This window comes from Tursiops truncatus, chromosome 8, assembly GCF_011762595.2.
Source record: "Tursiops truncatus isolate mTurTru1 chromosome 8, mTurTru1.mat.Y, whole genome shotgun sequence".
Classification (NCBI taxonomy): Eukaryota; Metazoa; Chordata; class Mammalia; order Artiodactyla; family Delphinidae; genus Tursiops; species Tursiops truncatus.
In genome coordinates, this window is record NC_047041.1 from 100,774,931 (window position 1) to 100,791,439 (window position 16,509).

At 58.9% G+C, this 16,509-nt stretch overlaps 1 protein-coding gene across 1 annotated transcript in view; it reads right to left on the reverse strand.

The window, feature by feature from the left end:
• Positions 1-16,509, reverse strand: part of NRXN2 (neurexin 2) — a 99,680-nt gene that overhangs the window by 40,960 nt on the left and 42,211 nt on the right. Inside the window, exons 8-15 of the mRNA XM_033860949.1 lie at positions 13,654-14,040; positions 13,291-13,494; positions 7,209-7,235; positions 5,598-5,717; positions 4,879-5,260; positions 4,070-4,260; positions 2,233-2,406; positions 1,734-1,853 (exon numbers count right to left, since the gene is read on the reverse strand). Coding sequence (XP_033716840.1) covers positions 1,734-1,853; positions 2,233-2,406; positions 4,070-4,260; positions 4,879-5,260; positions 5,598-5,717; positions 7,209-7,235; positions 13,291-13,494; positions 13,654-14,040 — 1,605 coding nt within the window. The remainder of the gene's footprint in view (positions 1-1,733; positions 1,854-2,232; positions 2,407-4,069; positions 4,261-4,878; positions 5,261-5,597; positions 5,718-7,208; positions 7,236-13,290; positions 13,495-13,653; positions 14,041-16,509) is intronic.

Consider the following 16,509-nt stretch of genomic DNA (forward strand, 5'->3'; position numbering starts at 1 on the left):
GCCCTGCAGCCCGGGCCAGCCATGCCCACCGTCGGCACCGTCTCCACCTCCGCCACCGCCCCCAGCCCAGGGACTAAATGAGCAACAGGGGCAGCAAACTTTAGGGACGCCTAGCTTCTAGCACCTGTGAGTTAGGGCAGGGAACTGCCTCTTACTGAGGCCTCAGTGTCCTCAGCAGCTAAATCGGATGGTTGGTCTCCATCCTACTGCCTTCTCTGAGGACAAATTAAAAGGGCTTTGCAAGCTGCAAAACACGAAACAATCAGTGGGGAATGTTACTGTTAAACAGCAAAGTCACCACCATCCCCAGATCGCCCGTGCAAAGCTGAGTGAGCTGGAGAGGACGAGGCCCAGCCCCGTCTCTATTCCCCGGCAGCCAGGGCTGGAGCGCCCCTGAGCTGGCCATTGTCTGGAGGCTGGAAGGTACAGAGAGTGGCAGGTCGGACAAGAAAAATCCTGGGGGACAGGACGGGATGTGGAGGTACCGAAGGACAGGTCTGCCTTAGAGCACCAGGAAAGCACTGAGGGAGATTGGTGGGCATTCTCACAAAGTAGAAGAAAAAATCAAGACCCACGCAAGAGCCCAATCCCTGAAACCAGTAGGTTATCTATCCCGTAAGAAACTCAGGACTCTGCCCAGATGGCCAAGGCTCTGCAGTGTGGCACAGAGGCAAAGGCCCTGACCCCCGTTCTCAGCCCAGATCTACCGTTCACTCCTCCAGAAATCCACCCACCCCTCCAGCCCTCAGCGTCCATGTCTGTAAAAGAAGCCCTAGTCTCCTCTGTGTGTCTGTGTGTGTGTCTGTGTGTGTGTCTGTGTGTCTGTGTGTTTTTCCCAGGCAGCTGACCCTTCATGTCCCTGGTCTCAGCAGGGCTACCCCAAGGAAGACCACTCAAATGACACCTGAAGAGTCTGCGTGCTCCCCAGCCCGCCCCCTGCAAGCAGGAGGTTGGCTCTCCCCCGCTCTTGCCCCACTGCCCTCCGTCTGCCAAGCTCAACCAGCTGCTGGCCACCAACCACTAGGGACTGGAAACTGCTGCTGAAGCTGCCCTCTCTGGGAAGGGGCCTCAAACAATATGCGGGCTGGCAGCAGATACCCAGCCAGGGAGGAGAAGAGCCAGGTGAGGACACTAGGGAGTGTTCTTGTGGCTCCAAGGGACACCCTGCAGCTGGGTGGAAAACCAGGGAACTGCACCACAGCCGGCTTCCAAGGAAGCCAGCTCCAGAGGCCTGCCCTCCTGAGCCCGTCCTCTGGGGCGCAGGCCTACCCTGGGCAGGAAATCCCAGGCTTCCACTGCACGTTTCTGAGGGCACCAGAGGAAAGGGGGTGCAGGTCGACAATTCCCACCCCCACCCTGTGCAACAGTGTGTACGTGTGAGCTACGACTTGTGAGACCATCGCCAGGATCGCATGGGGAGAGCGACAGAGGCTGACGCCCTTGGTGAGGGGTGAAGGGAGCGGTGTCCCGCCAGCTCAAAAGGAAGAGGAGAGGCCGTCTATCAACGATTTGCCCCAGACATGCAGGCAGCAGCAGTCCTGCACAGGCCCGAGAGGGGACTCCGGGAGGGGACGGCAGCCAGCAGCTCCCTTGGTCTCTCGTGACGAGAAGGGATGAGAAGCAAGCAAGCAGCACGGCTCTCAGAGACCCTCCCTCCTCCGGAGCATCCCTGGGGCCGGGGACGGGCCAGGATCTCCCCCCAGCACCCCGAACTCTCCCGGTCCCGCACTCACGGTCGTTGCAGACGGGGCCTCCGTAGGAGGTCATGGTGCAGTCGCAGGTGAAGCCATCCCACTGCTGTAGGCAGACGCCCTGGTTGGCACAAGACTCTTCGGTGCAGGTGGTGCTGGGGCCTGGAAGAAGCAGGAGGAAGGAACACCCCCAGCTCAGCCAAGCCCCCTCTAGCCTCAGGAGGTATGGAAGCTTCGGGGCCAGGCCGAGAGATCTTGCCCTCCGTTCTGCTGGGCAGAAAGGGCCAAGAACTGATGGGAGTGGGAGGGGGATGGAGGGGAGCTCAAGGACTTCTAGTCTTGGCCTGGAACTGTGATAAGTGGCCGGGGTGGGAGGCAACAGGGAGGGCAAGTGACCCCCCTGACTCCCCCATACTCTGCCCCAGAGTGGCAGCTCCTGTGAGGCCTGAGAAGAAGGCCACCCAGCGGCCCTGGTCTGCCTCTACCGCTGGCCCCCCTGCAGCGTGCAGAGTCACACCCGACTTCCGTGCCCCACACTCACCGTCACAGCCCCTCTCCACCTGCCCGATGCGGTGCAGGGCGTCAGCGATGAGGTCGGGGAGGCGCCCGTTGAGGTCCACCGAGGCCAGGCAGCCCTGAAAGCCATCCCGGGAGGCCACCAGTTTGGGCAGGTTGTGGAACATATTCTTGCTGAGACCGCCAATGTACAACTCCCCTGCAAAGGGAGTGGGATCAAAACCTCGGCATCCCGCTCCCCAGGTCCCCGTTGCCCTCCCAGGACATCGGCACCCAGCTGTCAGGTCATGCAGCCCCACAGTGTCCCATCCCGGACTCCAGTTTCCTCTCAGAGATGCAGCAGCCCGCAGATGCCCACCCTCCACTCTTCTTTCTTCCTTCTCCACTTTGCCATCTGTCTGCTCCCCTCCCAGAGAAGCCCAGATGCCCGGGAAAGGGGGGCAGCTGGAGGAACCTGCTCCGTGCTCTCTCCCACACATCTGATTCCAGTTCCGGCCTGTAATCAGGGCCTTTCATAGATGTGCAGCCCGATCCCCTCCACCCCCACTCCCTCCCTTCCGAAGTCTCCCATCCCCAGAACTCCTTCAGGCCTCTGCCAGCCTCTCCCGGCTCTGAGTTGTCTCCTGGGGGTTCTAAGCCCAGCACCTTCCAACAACAACTAGGGCTTGGCCTGGGGACTCTGGGTGACACGGGGAAGTTCTCCTCAGGGACACATCACTGCCTGGCCACATAGACCCTAACTCCCTGGAAATCATAGCTGGCCCCAAGCAGAGCTCCAACAAGACATGAGTCAACCCTGCTGCCCTTGCCCTGCACTCAGTGCAATGCAAGACCAGCCCAGACCACCCCGGGTTTGCTGCCACTGAGGATTATCCAAGACACATCGCCCCCTTCTGGCATCAGGGAGAATTGACAGCACTGTGCCATTCGTCGGGCCCTGGATCTGACCAAGCTTCTGGTTCCAACTCTGCGGCCGGCTCACTTTGTGACCTTGGGCAAACCATGTAGCCTCTTGAAGCTTCCATTTCTGTCTCTCCAAGAGGGGGATGAATAGTCTCTAAGGGCCCTCCCCCAGCTCGGACAGTCCCAGTCGCACTGACACCAGGGGTCCCTAAGGGACTGAGGGCTGCTTTGGGCATGTAAGGGTCGCTCACGTTACCCCGGTGGGCTCTGGAAAAGCCGCAGGCCTTGTCCTCACTCCTGTGCCAAAACCCCGGTCTCTAAGCTCATCCTCTTCACTCCTCTCTCACCCACTCATTCTGGGGGCAGGCAATGACTTTCATTAGCTACTGAAGACACCCTGGGGAATGTAAGTCCCTGGTATGACGCTGAGCCCACCAGGGAGGCTCTGAGTCCAAAAAAGTTCCCAGACCTAGTCCAGCCAATGCCCAAGGGCTATGACCAGGGCAGCATGTGGGGACCCAGTTATTGCCCCTCCTTCCTCCCCACATCACTGCCCCCTCCTGCCCCAGCAGGGAGGCATCTGCCAGGACACTATTCTCTCTCCAGCCCCCAACCAAGGCAGACTTCTCAACCCTGGAGGGCCAAGAGGTCTTCAGAAGGTGCAGCTGCCTACTCCTAGCTCTAGAGTGAGGCCACCAGGCTCCCCGTGAGACAGACACAACCTGCAACCAGGCTTTCAGTGTTGGGAGGGCAGCCTCGCAGGGGAGCTGAGCAGAACTTTGACGGGAAGATGTCAGGCTGGACACAGTGGAGAACAGGAAAGAGGGAGGGAAACCATGGGTGGGGGCAGGGGGAGAATCACGCGCGTGAAAGAGCATCCCAGGTCAGGGGTGATCTTGCTGGGGCCGAGGGGGCATCTGGGGTAGGGCCAGGCCTTCTGCAGAGGCCCCAGGCCCCACCTTTGAGATCGAGGTTTCGGGCGCCATTGGAGTGCTGAGTGACAGTGCGGGAGTCGATCTGGAGCGTGTGCACGTTGCCGGGGTCCCTGGACACCACCACGTTGTGCCACTGGTTGTCATTGACTGGTTTGTCAGAGTTCCCCTTCATCAAGGACGGGCCATTCCCCAGGTCAAACACGTAGTGGATGTACCTGCCCCACAGTAGGGAGGAGACACTGGGTCAAGGTGGGGGCCGATGCTGGGAAGGCGGGGAAAGGAGGAGCTATAGCTGCGGTGGGGCTGGGAGCTGTAAGCAGAAGGGGTGGAGAGGGAGACCTCATAGTGGAGGGACCCAAGCCAACAACACGAGGACTCTGGTGTGAGGTCCCGTCATGGGTGGATGCGGGCAGGGAAGGCCACAGAGGACCTGGCTCCAGGGGCAGGCTCAGAAGAGAAGCTGGTGGGGGGAGATATCTGTGAGGGCAGCAGGGTCCTCTGCGGGCAGGGACAGAGCTGCTCTAGGGCGGGGACCTCTCAGGCAAGAGAGGCCAGAGGGACACAGCCCTGTCTTCTGCCTGAGCCAGGACAGCGAATAGAGGACAGATATGACTGGGAAATCCCTGGCAAGGAAGTAATGGGGGCGGGGGTGTCACCAGGGTGGAGGACAGGGTGCTGCTTCTCCATCTTGGCTGGTGGGGGGCGGACCTGAACCTTGACCTGTGGTCTGGGGGATTGGACATCTCAGCCAGTGGCTGGGGGAGCTGCATCTTGGTCATGGCGGGTGGGGGGGAACCACGTCCTTGACAGCGGTGTAGTGCCCAGCACCTCACCCCTTGACCAGCTCGATGACAATGAAGTCGTTGCCATTGCCCGAGTTGAACAGGAGGAGCCCGTCGGGGGCTGTAGTCTTGAACTGGAAGAAGAGGTGCATGGAGGCGTAGGCTTGGAGCGTGGCGAGTGCCAGGTAACTGCTGCGACTCTTGAAGGTGACGGGGTCAGCCACGATGGCACGCAGGCCAAAGCGAGCATTGAGCTCGCAGTAGGTGATGTCGCCGTCCTTGCACTGGTCCATGTAGGGCTGGCCATTGAACACCAGCCCGCTCAGGTGCCCGATGAAGTTGGAGGGCACCACAGAGATGAAACGCCGCTCCGTCATGATGCCTGTCTCAATGTTGTGGAACTCCAGCCGCGTGTGAGCTCCTGCCATCTGTCCTGCTCGGGACAGGAGACAGAGATGGGGACGTGGTTTTGGAGCCCAGATCGTAGGATCATTGGGTCCCCAGGAGCCTCCCCTCCACTCAAGGGCCACATGGGAGAGACACTGGCAAACCCTCGCAGGTGGGTGCTGGCAGCAAGCACGGCTCCTGGGTCTGGGGGAGTTGCGGGACTCTTTAGGCCAGGGCCGACAGGCTTGCGGGGCAAAGCTGCCTGCGGGGAGTTGAAATGGTCCCTGGGGTCCAGGAGCCCATGATATACCAACGGCACTGACAGCTTGCCAGAATGCTGCCCCAGGTAGTGGTCACCAAGAATGGGGCCGCAGACCACCTACCCTCCACGGTCACGTTGTCCACTGACAGCTGCAGGCTCTTGCCACGCCGCACCACCCTCACCGTGTGCCACTCATTGTCATTGAGCTTGTGCCCCGCAAAGAGCGTCTCGGGGCCTTTACCTGCGGCACCAAGGGGGGAGTGAGCATGGTACCTCCACCCGCTCGCATTTGGCTTCATGTACCACCCTGGGCACACAGAGCCTCACCGCTGCACGCACCTATGCACACAGGTACACACACCCACACACACAGAGCTTTACACACCCAGTCATAAACACAGACATGCTCAGTCTTGCCACACTTCGCGCAACATCCAAGGGTGCTGTTCGAAAAGAATACGGCGTGAATGGCGCGGTGCCTCTGGAGCTGTGCCCTGAGACTCTGCACGCAGAGACTCACACCTGCACCAACATACTCCTCCCCACATCTCCTAAGGACCTTCAGTCGTCAGTGTGTGTAGCCAGCAGCTAAAGTCCCAGCATATGTACATAGGCCTAAAACTTCCAAAACTACTGAGCCTTACCACGCACCCAAATGTGAATGTGCACCCACAGACTCACTGCTGGCAGTGAAAACACACAGACACACAGCTCCCCCATCCAGAGGAACCCAACGTGACCTTTCTGCACATGCCTGGTTAATTCCACACACCCAGACACGCAATCATATACACAGCACATCCAGCCTGGCCAGAGAGCAGAATGTTTCTTAGGAATTAGGGTCATTTATTCAGGACCTGGATTAACCACTCCCAAGACTAAAAACGTGTAGCTTTAGAATGGTGCTGCAGTCCATTTGCAGCACCCCCAGGTTACACCTGGGCCCCCCAGTGCTATTGCCAGCAGGGACAGGGTTCACCATGCATGCGCACACACGTGCCAAACACACACCAGAGCCACGGTACGTACACACCCTCTCTGCCTGTGGCTGCCACGTCCCTGTGCTCTTACGTGACCTCAGGGCACACCATGCAGACACTCTCAGAGACAGAGCATTGAATCCAGGCACACTGGGGTGCTCAGAATTGTCCACACCCGCTCTCCATCTCACCCCTGCTGCGAGCCTCACTGTCACCTCTGAGAGAGCCCCCCTTTGGCAGAATCTCGCCCCCCACCCCAAACAGGGGCTGTGGGGGTTGAGCTTTGAAGCCCTGGCCAAGCTCACCTCCTGCTCGCCTCCGCCCTCATCTTCTTTCCTGTGTGCCCCGCCCTCCCCCTTGTGGCCACCTCTGGAGGTGCAGCAGGATGTCCCAGCCCCTCTCCGGCTCCCTCCAGCCATCCTGCTGTAGGTGCCACCAGGCCTTTGCCCCACCCCCCAGAGGATGTGAGGTGACTTGAAGTTTCTGGGCCTTCCTTCTCCCGGTCCCGGTGAACATGCTGACCCGGACCCTCCACCAGCTGCCCCTGGGTCAGCTTCCTTGGGCTCATTCTGCCCTCCACGACCGTACCACCCTCACCCCCACCACTCCAGCTCCCCTCTCCACACCCACTGCCCAAGCCCCACACAAGCTATCCATGAAACCTTCTCCTCCCCCACCATCCCTCCCCAAATCCCAGAGTCCAGAATCCCAGGCCCCCTGGGGCTCTGCAGAAGAAGAGGGAAGCCACTTACTGGGTGCGCAGCCGACGCGCAGGCAGTCTGGGGGGGCCATGGGGCGGGCAGAGGGGGAGGGGAGACAAAAAGGCAGAACAAGTTTTTTTTGTTTGTTTTTTTTTTTTTACATCCTTCACAGGGAGGGGTATCTGCGGGCGGGGGTTCCCCCCAGGGCCACTTTCTGGGGACCACGCGTGCTCAGGTGCCTTCTCCCCTTCCTCAGTTGGACCCCTCTCCCTCCTTCCCCCAAGAGGGCTCCAACCCTCCCCAGAGCTGGGAGGCGGGGCAGCCAGGTGATGGGAAGAAGGTTTACATCTCCCTTCTTAGAGGGGCCCAGGCCTCTCATGTCTGAGGGAGATGGGCACCTTGGGAATCCCAGTCGTACAGGGGATCAGTGAGGGGGACTGAGGGTTTGACCAACCCGACATCTCCCCACCTCTGAGAGGGAGATGGGCGGGGAGGGCCAGAGCCCCTGCACCCCCTGCTCTGGGACAACTCCCTGCTCAGAGCCCAGGCTGTGACACATCACCCCGTGCCCTCTGGGCTCTGAGCTAAACGGAGGAGTCTGCCCCAGGGCCCCCTTCCCGTGGCCACACACCTCCCAAAGTCCCAGGGGGCTAGCACCACCCCTACAGGAACCTTCTTGCTACCCTTCCTAACCTGGAGGATGCCAGGCTGTCCTTGGGGACCAGGGTGGTCCTTCACCCTGAAGAGGAACTAGTATTAATCCGTTTTCCTAGGGGAGGGCCAGGGGCTCACAGATGAAGACACCGAGGCCCCCAGTGTATTACTCCTGAGGACTTCGGGGACAAGAAGTTACCATAGGCAAAGTCTCCTGCCCCTTCCCCAGCCCCAGCATTCCTATCCGGCAACTCCAGGCTCGGAGGGCCCCATGGGCTCCGAAAGCACACTGTCTACACAGAGCTGCAGCCCGGAGCCCCAGGGCCTCTGGCCACACCCCTGGTGGGATACATTACCCACCCCATGTGAGTCAGCCAGCCTTGCCGAGGAAATAGAGCACTAGCGTCCTGTGAAACTGGGGCTTAGGGCCCTTTGGACGCCTGTCCTGCTCCATCAGACCCAGATAGCTTGGGGCTGCAGAAGGTCCTGCAGGAAGAGGCAGAAACGCTGGGTCCAAATCTCATCATGTGACTGCGGGCAAATCTCTTCTCTCCCTGTGAGCTGAGGGGCTTGAACAAGAGGATCCTAAGCTGGGAGAAAGAAAAGGTGTCCACTGGGCTGGCCCTTGCCTCTCAGACAGGGGCAAGTTCCAGGCCTCTGTTAACAGCAATATCCTGCCATCCCGTGGCTCCTCCCGGAACAGGCTCTGCCCACAAGGCCCAGGAGGCAAAGAGGGGTGGGGGAACCTGGCATCCCCTGGGCCCTGAAGGTTCCTGCAGCGGAGGTGAAAGACTCCCCTGTGGCTCTGGGGGCATGGGCCCCTCGGGCAGTACAGCTGAGCCCCACACGCGTTGTCAACCACAGCAGAAGAGTGGGGGGAGCAGCCGGGACCTTGAGCCACAGGCTGGCACCAAGGGAGAGGCAGAGGGAGGTCAAGGGGCAGATACAGGGGCAAGTCGGAAGTCATAGGGAGAGGAAGGAAGTGGAGAGGATGCGGAGAGAAAAGAGGAAGAAAGGGCGAGCAGAGGGAAGGAGGAGCTGGACAGAGTGGGAAGGGGAGGATGTCGGGGTGAGGGCAGGGGTGCCAGGCCTGGAGTCAGGTCACGGGGGCTCTCTCAGGGCCAGCAGAGTCTTCACCAATGAAGGGTCCAAAAAAGAAAAAAGGGGGCTGGAAAGGCAGGCCGATCCCCTGTTGGAGAAGAGGTCTAGAGAGGAGCACAGTTCTTCCCCTCCCCAGCAGGGGAGCACCAGGAAGAGGGGGGGGGGTCCATCTGTCCAGAGAAGAGGTGTCAGTTCCAGGCCCACCCCCTTGCAGTGACCCCACCCGCAGGAGCCACTACTCCAGTGGGGCTTGAGAGGAGCAAACTCCCCTTGAAGATGGGCCCCCAGGAAGCAGGCAGCACCATCCCAGGGGAAAGCCAGGAACTGTGAGTAAGTGGGAGAAACTGCCCTCTGGTGCCCACACCCACGCAGAGTGCAGCTCAGGGAGCTTTAACTGCTGATCTGTTGACTAGAAACCTACGCCTCACGTTCGGCAAACGGACAGAAGCGATTGGTTTGCAGAGACCCACCAAGGTCCTGGCAGGACATGGAGACCAGGGTGATGGTATGAATGTGTGATAAGACTGGTGGGAAAAAGTCATCTGCATGGAAAGGAGCTCAGGAAAAGAAGCCAGGCTTCTCTTTCTGTGACCCACCTGCCCCCCACCCAGGCCCCAAGGACTGGAGGTGGGGGAGAGAGAACAGAGGCTCCAATGCAAGGAGCCTCCGGAGCCCGCTGGCTGGAGTCTTGGAGGTGATACCGCAGAGTGGCAGCATGCACTCCGGCGCAGCCCTCCTTCACAGCCATCTCCCCAGCAGCCCAGCCTCAGAAGGAGCTCAAGACCTACTGAACAGCGCCCCCATGGGAACAAGGCACCGTCTCACGGTCCCAGAGATTAAAGGGCTTTGGAACGTAATGTGCATTTAGCCTGGCTTACAACACAAATGAGAGTCAGGCTTGCTCTGTACAGCTTGAGAGGGCAGAACTAGGTCCACAAGTAGGAATTTCAGAAAGGGAAGCTTCCACCAGGGAAGAACCACCCAGAGATTAGAATCACTGAGGTGGCCATCTCAGAGATGGGATGCTCCTGACACGGGAGGCATCTGAACAGAGGTGGAGAGCCTCCCATTGGTGGGGGAAGGCACAGAGGATGCACCCACGGGGGCGGGCTGAACGAGGTGCCTTCTGAGGGCCCCTCCAGCTTGGAGATTCTTCAGTTACAATGCGCCGTTCATGTCATCCTCACTAGGAACTGGGATTGCCAACGGGCACACCTAGAGAAAGGCAACTCCAGGGGGGTGATGAGGGACAGGCCAGGCTGGGCACTGGCCCCAGAGGCCACGCCCAAGGTAGAAGGAACCCAGGAACCCAGGTCACACTGGAACAGGGTGAAGAATCCAGGGACTCTACGGTCCTCTAAGGACAGAGACCAATCACCCTGCTCAGGGCCCGTAGACAGCAGAGCTCCGGGAACTGGCTCAGCGTTGGCGTACGTGGTGGAGGCCGGGGCCGGGGCAGGAGGCACAACCGGCTTCTCTGGCACCTCTGCCTGGTTGGAGGCAGCAGCCTCAGGCCTTCTCGGCCCTCTCCAGCCCAGCAAACACCCAGGCGCCTGAGGCTGGCACTGAGCTCCTCCTCCCACCACATGGCCAGGGGCAGCTCCGCTGTCTTCAGGACGAAGTCTGCGTCATTCCAGTGAGCCCCTGACATGCTGCACAGCTGCCTGTGGGAGCCTGGCTTCCCTCACTACAGGATGGGACCACGAGGCCAAAGACAAAGCCCGCCGGGCTCCTCTCCATCCTCCAGCAGCAAGTCCAGACCAGGACCGGGGCCTCGGTGGAGCAGGCCCTGGGTAGCAAGCAGGATGGGGATCAGAATGGGGCTCCTGAGGTGGGGCCAGCTTGGGTCATGCAATGTGGAAGCAAGTCCCAGGCCTGGCTCTAAGCTTAGGTCCGTGTCCCAGTACGATTTCCCTTCCAGTCGGCTGGGTCTGTCTTTATGTGTGTGGCTTGCATCTATATAACGTCTTCACTTCCACTATTCCATTTGAGCCTCAAAACCACCACAGAAAGGAGGCAGAGTGAGGATCCGTATCCTCACTTTACAGACAAAAAAACAGAGGCTCAGAGAGGGGAAATGACTTACCCAGCAGTCTAGGAGACCAGGGCTAGAACCCAGATCTTCTGGCCCCAGGCCCAGTGCTCTTCCCATCATAGCCTGAGGCTGGTGGCTGGGTGTGGACCACCTGTGTGCTTCACACAGAGGTCACACGCCTCCCTGTACACACATCACTTGGTGTCTGTGGACAGATGTGTCTGCAACAAGCATTTGGTCACGGCTTGTCATGAGCCGTTAGAAATGGCATCTCTGTGGATGGAGGCGGGCACAGCAGGCAGCGAGAGATGTGGGAGGACTGTCCTGCTGGCCACCTTGTTCCTTAACTTCTAAATACTTATGTGGCACAGACAGAAAAGCATATCCATGGGAAGGAGAGGGTAGATCCTGAGGGTGAAAGGTCCCGAGGGTCCCCCAGAGGGCACTGTCCTGGCCAAGGCTGCTGCCTCCTGTCGAACCTGAAGGAACCCACGCTTCTTCACAGGGAAACTAAGACAGTCCAAATGAGGAAGAAGCATCTGCTTTCCCTGCAAATAGAAGGCCCCAGATTCCCCCTGCAGTGTTCCCACCAAGTACAGAGCCACGTGCTTACCACACCGAGAACACATGCCAGGGTGAAGGGGTACCTCACCCTGGGTACACAAACCTGGGCAGTCTGAGAACCGCAGGGCCATGCACAGGGTCCTGGGCTGGCGCCTTCCTCCTGTGACCGTTTCAGGGGTGCCAGAGGCCGCTGTACAGACCCGTGGAGCGCTGGCCAAAGGGTGTCTCCTATCCCGCTTCCCACTGCCACCCACCCCCCACCCACTCTGTAGGCTGTGATTGCGGTCAGAAGCTGAGCTTCAGGGAACCCTAAAGTCCCCCACCTCCGGGGCCCTGGCCGCCTGCACACCTCCCCACCTCCAGCCCCCGCCTCACTCGGCAAATCTTTGTCCTAGGAGTACAAAGGCCAGGTGGCCAAAAGGGGAAAGGACACAGTATAAATTTATTAGCGAGGTAATGGGTCCCCAAAAGGCCACAGTCTGTCCCCCAAATGCCCTGGAGACCAATGTTAAGGTAGACTCCAGATAAATATTTAAAGCTCAAAGCTCCGTGTTCTCTCCAGTTGAGCATTCTAACCTGCTCAGAAGAGCCCAAGTTCTCCTCCAGGCCCAGGACACAAGAAGCAACCCCAGGGGCCTGAACTTCCCACATGACAGGCCCTTGGGTGCTACACTTCTATACGCTCAAAGGCTAGCCTGAAAGGGACAGATGTGACCCCAGCCTGGGCAGCTTAGGCCCTCTAGCTTCCAGGGTTCCCCTGACTGAAAGCTCCATGATGGTGGGACCTCACCTTAGTCACTACTGTAGCCCCAGGTTCAGAACACACTGGCACTAAGAAGGTGTCCCATAAATGTCAGCTGAATGAGTAGCCCTGCTGTTTTCCTTCTGACCCTGCCCACAAGAGCTGAAGCCTACGGAGAGTCCAACAGGTCTCACGGTCCCACCACATGGATGCCCCAGGGACTGCCAGGTGAAGTGGAGCTGTGCCTCCTCTGGGCAGGGGCAGAGGCATCGAGCCTTCAGGTGGCAAGGGCCCCTGATGCCCCTCCACCCCCCAGCTCTGTCAGAGGCAATGAGGAAAGCACCAAACCTCGGGGCAAATGGCCTGCGTCTGAGTCCGGGGTCTTCCCTGACCATCACTATAGCTTTGTGATGCTGGACAGGTCAGTAGATGGATTTCACAATCTATAAAACAGGGGCAGCTATGGGGACTCACATGTGAAAGCAGACAAGGGGAAGATGACATGTCCCCTTGTGCATCACACACACACACACACACACACACACACACACACACACACACACACGGCTCTCTAAACGCAGAGCAGACGAGGGCGGCTGTGTGAGGGCTGGGTCCTCCTGTCTCCGGATCTGCCACTGCACTGAGCTTGGGCTGAGCACCAGTCGGTGTCTGCGATGCTTCACGAATGAATGAACCAACGTATGAGCAAGTGGATGAGCCGACAACCAGGAACAAGCTACGTCCTTACGTGTGCACGCGCAGAACAGATGCCTCCGAGACCCAGGAGCGCCCCGGGAGGGTGGCTGTCACAGCCCAGACACATTCGGGGTCCCCCTCCCCACAGTGCCGCCGAGCGCGAGGCATCGCCCTACGCTGTGCATCCTCTCTGGGACGAAGTTCTCAGGGGCTCTGACCAGGGCTGGCGCCTCCCCACCACCAATCTCTCACTGGCACCACCACCAACTTCTCCAGACAGAGGGGGTGTGGGTGAGAGGCAAGGTCGGGGAAGGGGCCAGGGGCGCGGGCAGGGCGGTTACCGAGGTTGACGGTGAGCTTCATCTGGCCCCCGTCCAGCTCCAGGCGCAGGGTGTCAGCTGACTCCCTGGAGGTGGTGGCCATCATGAGCCCGTAGGCCCGCTGAGACATGAAGCGCAGAGACACGTCCTCCGCCTCCGTGTGCATGGCGTTGGGCAGCATGATCTTCATGTACATGGAGCCATCGTAGCTCAGGACCGTGGCCTCTGCCCCAGGAGTGGGGGGAGGGAGAAGGGGGGAACAGGCAGAGGTCAGTGGAGGGAGAGAGAAGACCCAGAGAATCAGTGCAGGGATGGCAGGCCCAGGGCTGGTCTACGAGGGGCACAGGGATGGGCAGGGGGCACCGGGATGACAGCCAGCCTCACCTCTCTCACAGACCCGCCCCAGAAAGCCGGTCCCGACGCAGTCACAGACGAAGCGGTTCCAGCCCTCTCGACAGACGCCGCCATTGCGGCAGGGGGCGGAGTTACACTGCTTCAGCGTCTCCCGGGAGCAGAAGGGGGCGACGCCCACAGCCGCCTGCGCCTCAGCCAGGCCCCGGAGGTCTCGGCTACGCCCGTCTATGAAGAGGTCCCGCACGCAACCCACGTAGCCAGCCCGGAGCGCCGCCGTCCACACCTCTGGGGGCAGGGGCAGGTCCACCCGCCCGCCTTCAGGTAGGCCGCCCAGGTACAGCTCGCTCTCCAGGTCCAGAATCTCGCTCTCCCCGGTGGCCAAGAATGGCGTGCTGCGGCTGTTCACCGAGATGGAGCCTGCAGATGGAGAAAGAGTGGGCTTCAGTGGGGAGGGCAGGACAGAGAGACCCCACAGGCCAGAAAAGGATGTCCTGCCCTCACACCGCAGGCAGCCCTGGGCTGCAGACACTGCTTGACAAAGGTGCCAAGTTCAGGAACCAGTGTGAACCAGCCCCAGCCCAGCTGCAGTGTGCAGTGGGCCTCTGTCCGGACTCCTCCTTCCCACCAGAGCAAGTCCTCAGAGGATGTACAGGAGGTGGACGCGCCCCCAAAGGGCTGGATCCTTCACATGTCCTTCCCCCAGCCAGCCCCTTAGACCAGGAGTCAGAGGCAGAGACCCCCAAGGAAGCTGAAAGGCTTGAATCCAAAGGGTTTCCCCCACTAACATTTATTGAGCTTTAATGACTATATTTCCAGGCACTTAGCCCATCATGTATATCATATCTCTTAAGTCTCACGGTAACCCTATGAAATTGGTCCTTTACGATCCCACTTTGAAATGGCAGATGCGGCTTAGAGAGACTGGGGAAGCTGCCCAAAGTGCCGCAGCGAGTAAGGACCAGAGCCAAAGTACCACCCACATGGCAGGACCCCAGAACCTGCATCTCCCACCCCCCGACCTGGAGAGATAGTCAGGCTGATCAGCTCCTGGAGCCTGTGAGACAGGACGGCAGCCAGGAAAGGGAAACCAAGCATGGAGCTTCTGTGTTGTAAGAGTTCTTTGGATGGAGCGGCTGGTTATCTTAGAAAAAGGATTTGGGATCAGGTGCGAGCTTCAAAGCCTTTCCTGAGATCTCAAGAAACCAAAACCTATACGTTAGAAGCCTTATTCCGTTCGTAATTTTTATTCCATACATTCTCCTCCCGCTCTCCTTTCTCAAGTTTGGAAGAATTCTTTAAAAGATAAAAATAAAAAGTCTGCCTATCTCAGAGGGGCTAATAGAGAGAGGTAAGGATGGTTTGATCCACGCTAGGCCTGATCGGGCAGAGATCGGGGGTGGGGAGTGGTAAGAGACAGCATGGGCACCAAGCGTGGAGCGGCAGGAGCAGGACCAGGGCCTCCTCTGCACACTTGGCTCCGCACCTGGAGCATGTGCTCCTCTGTGCAAACCCTTCCCTGCACCAGAGAGGCCCTTCCCCTGGGCCCCATTTTAACACCATGGTCCCTGGCTTGTCCTCCCCGACAAGGTGTCCGATCCCCACTGCTCCTCCCGGCCCCCCAAACGTGGCCCCCAATCACCCACACTTCTATTTGTAGCAGGTTCCCCAGGTGCTTCCACCCACCCCCTGTGGGGCCTCCTGGACATGGACACCACCCAACTGGACTCTCCACAGACGAACAGAATATGAAAGAAGGAAGGGGGTGGAAGGCTATGGTGGGGAAAGGGTGTACAATGGAGAGTCAGCAAAAGGAAAGTAAAGTGAATATAGGTCTTCTTTCAAGGTGACTCTAAAACATGGGAAGGGAACAAACCAAGTGTCCCACGACAGATGGGTAGATAAACAAAAGGTGGTCTATCCATATAACGGAACGTTATTCAGCTGTGAAACAGGAAGGAAATGCCATCACATGCTACAACGTGGATGAACCCTGGGGACGTTATGCTAAGTGACATAAGCCACACACAAAAGGACAAATATTGTGTGATTCCACGTATAGGAGGTCCCTAGAGTAGGCAATTCATAGACAGAAAGTGGGATGGTGGTAAACGGGCTGGGGGACGGGGAGTTAGTATTTATGTGGACAGAATTTCAGTTTGGGAAGATGAAAACATTCTGGAGATGGAGGGTGGGGATAGTTACACAACAATGTAAATGCCCTTAATGCCACTGAACTGTGCACTTAAACATGATTAAAATGGTAAATTTTATGTTATGTATAAATTACCACAATAAAATTTAGAAACATGGGGAAGGTCAAAGAGAGCTTTGTGGGAGTGACTGTCCCAAGTCTGTGCTGGTGTACACGAACAAATGTGGGCCATCAGAAATGGTCGGGGCTTCCCTGGCGGCACAGTGGTTGAGAGTCCGCCTGCCGACGCAGGGGACGCGGGTTCGTGCCCCGGTCCGGGAGGATCCCACATGCCGCAAAGCGGCTGGGCCCGTGAGCCATGGTCACTGAGCCTGCGCGTCCGGAGCCTGCACTCCGCAACGGGAGAGGCCACAGCAGTGAGAGGCCCGCGTACTGCTAAAAAAAAAAAAAAAGAGCTGGTCAAAGTGACCCAAGGACTAGCCAGGGCTGGTGTGTGGGCTCTGGAGATCGAGCGAGGCTAAGGAGACCACTTCCTGAAGACAGAGAAGAGCGGAAGGCCCTGGGGTTCTATGCAAGACCTGAGCAGATTTCCAACCTAGAGAGTTACAGATCCCCTGTGTGGAAACGCTGGGAGGCAACAGGTTCTCTGTGAAGACTCCCTGGTACCATCATGACACAAAACAAGGGGACGAAGCCATTTACCGCAAAGCCTGGGGAAGCCTCATTTCCCTGAG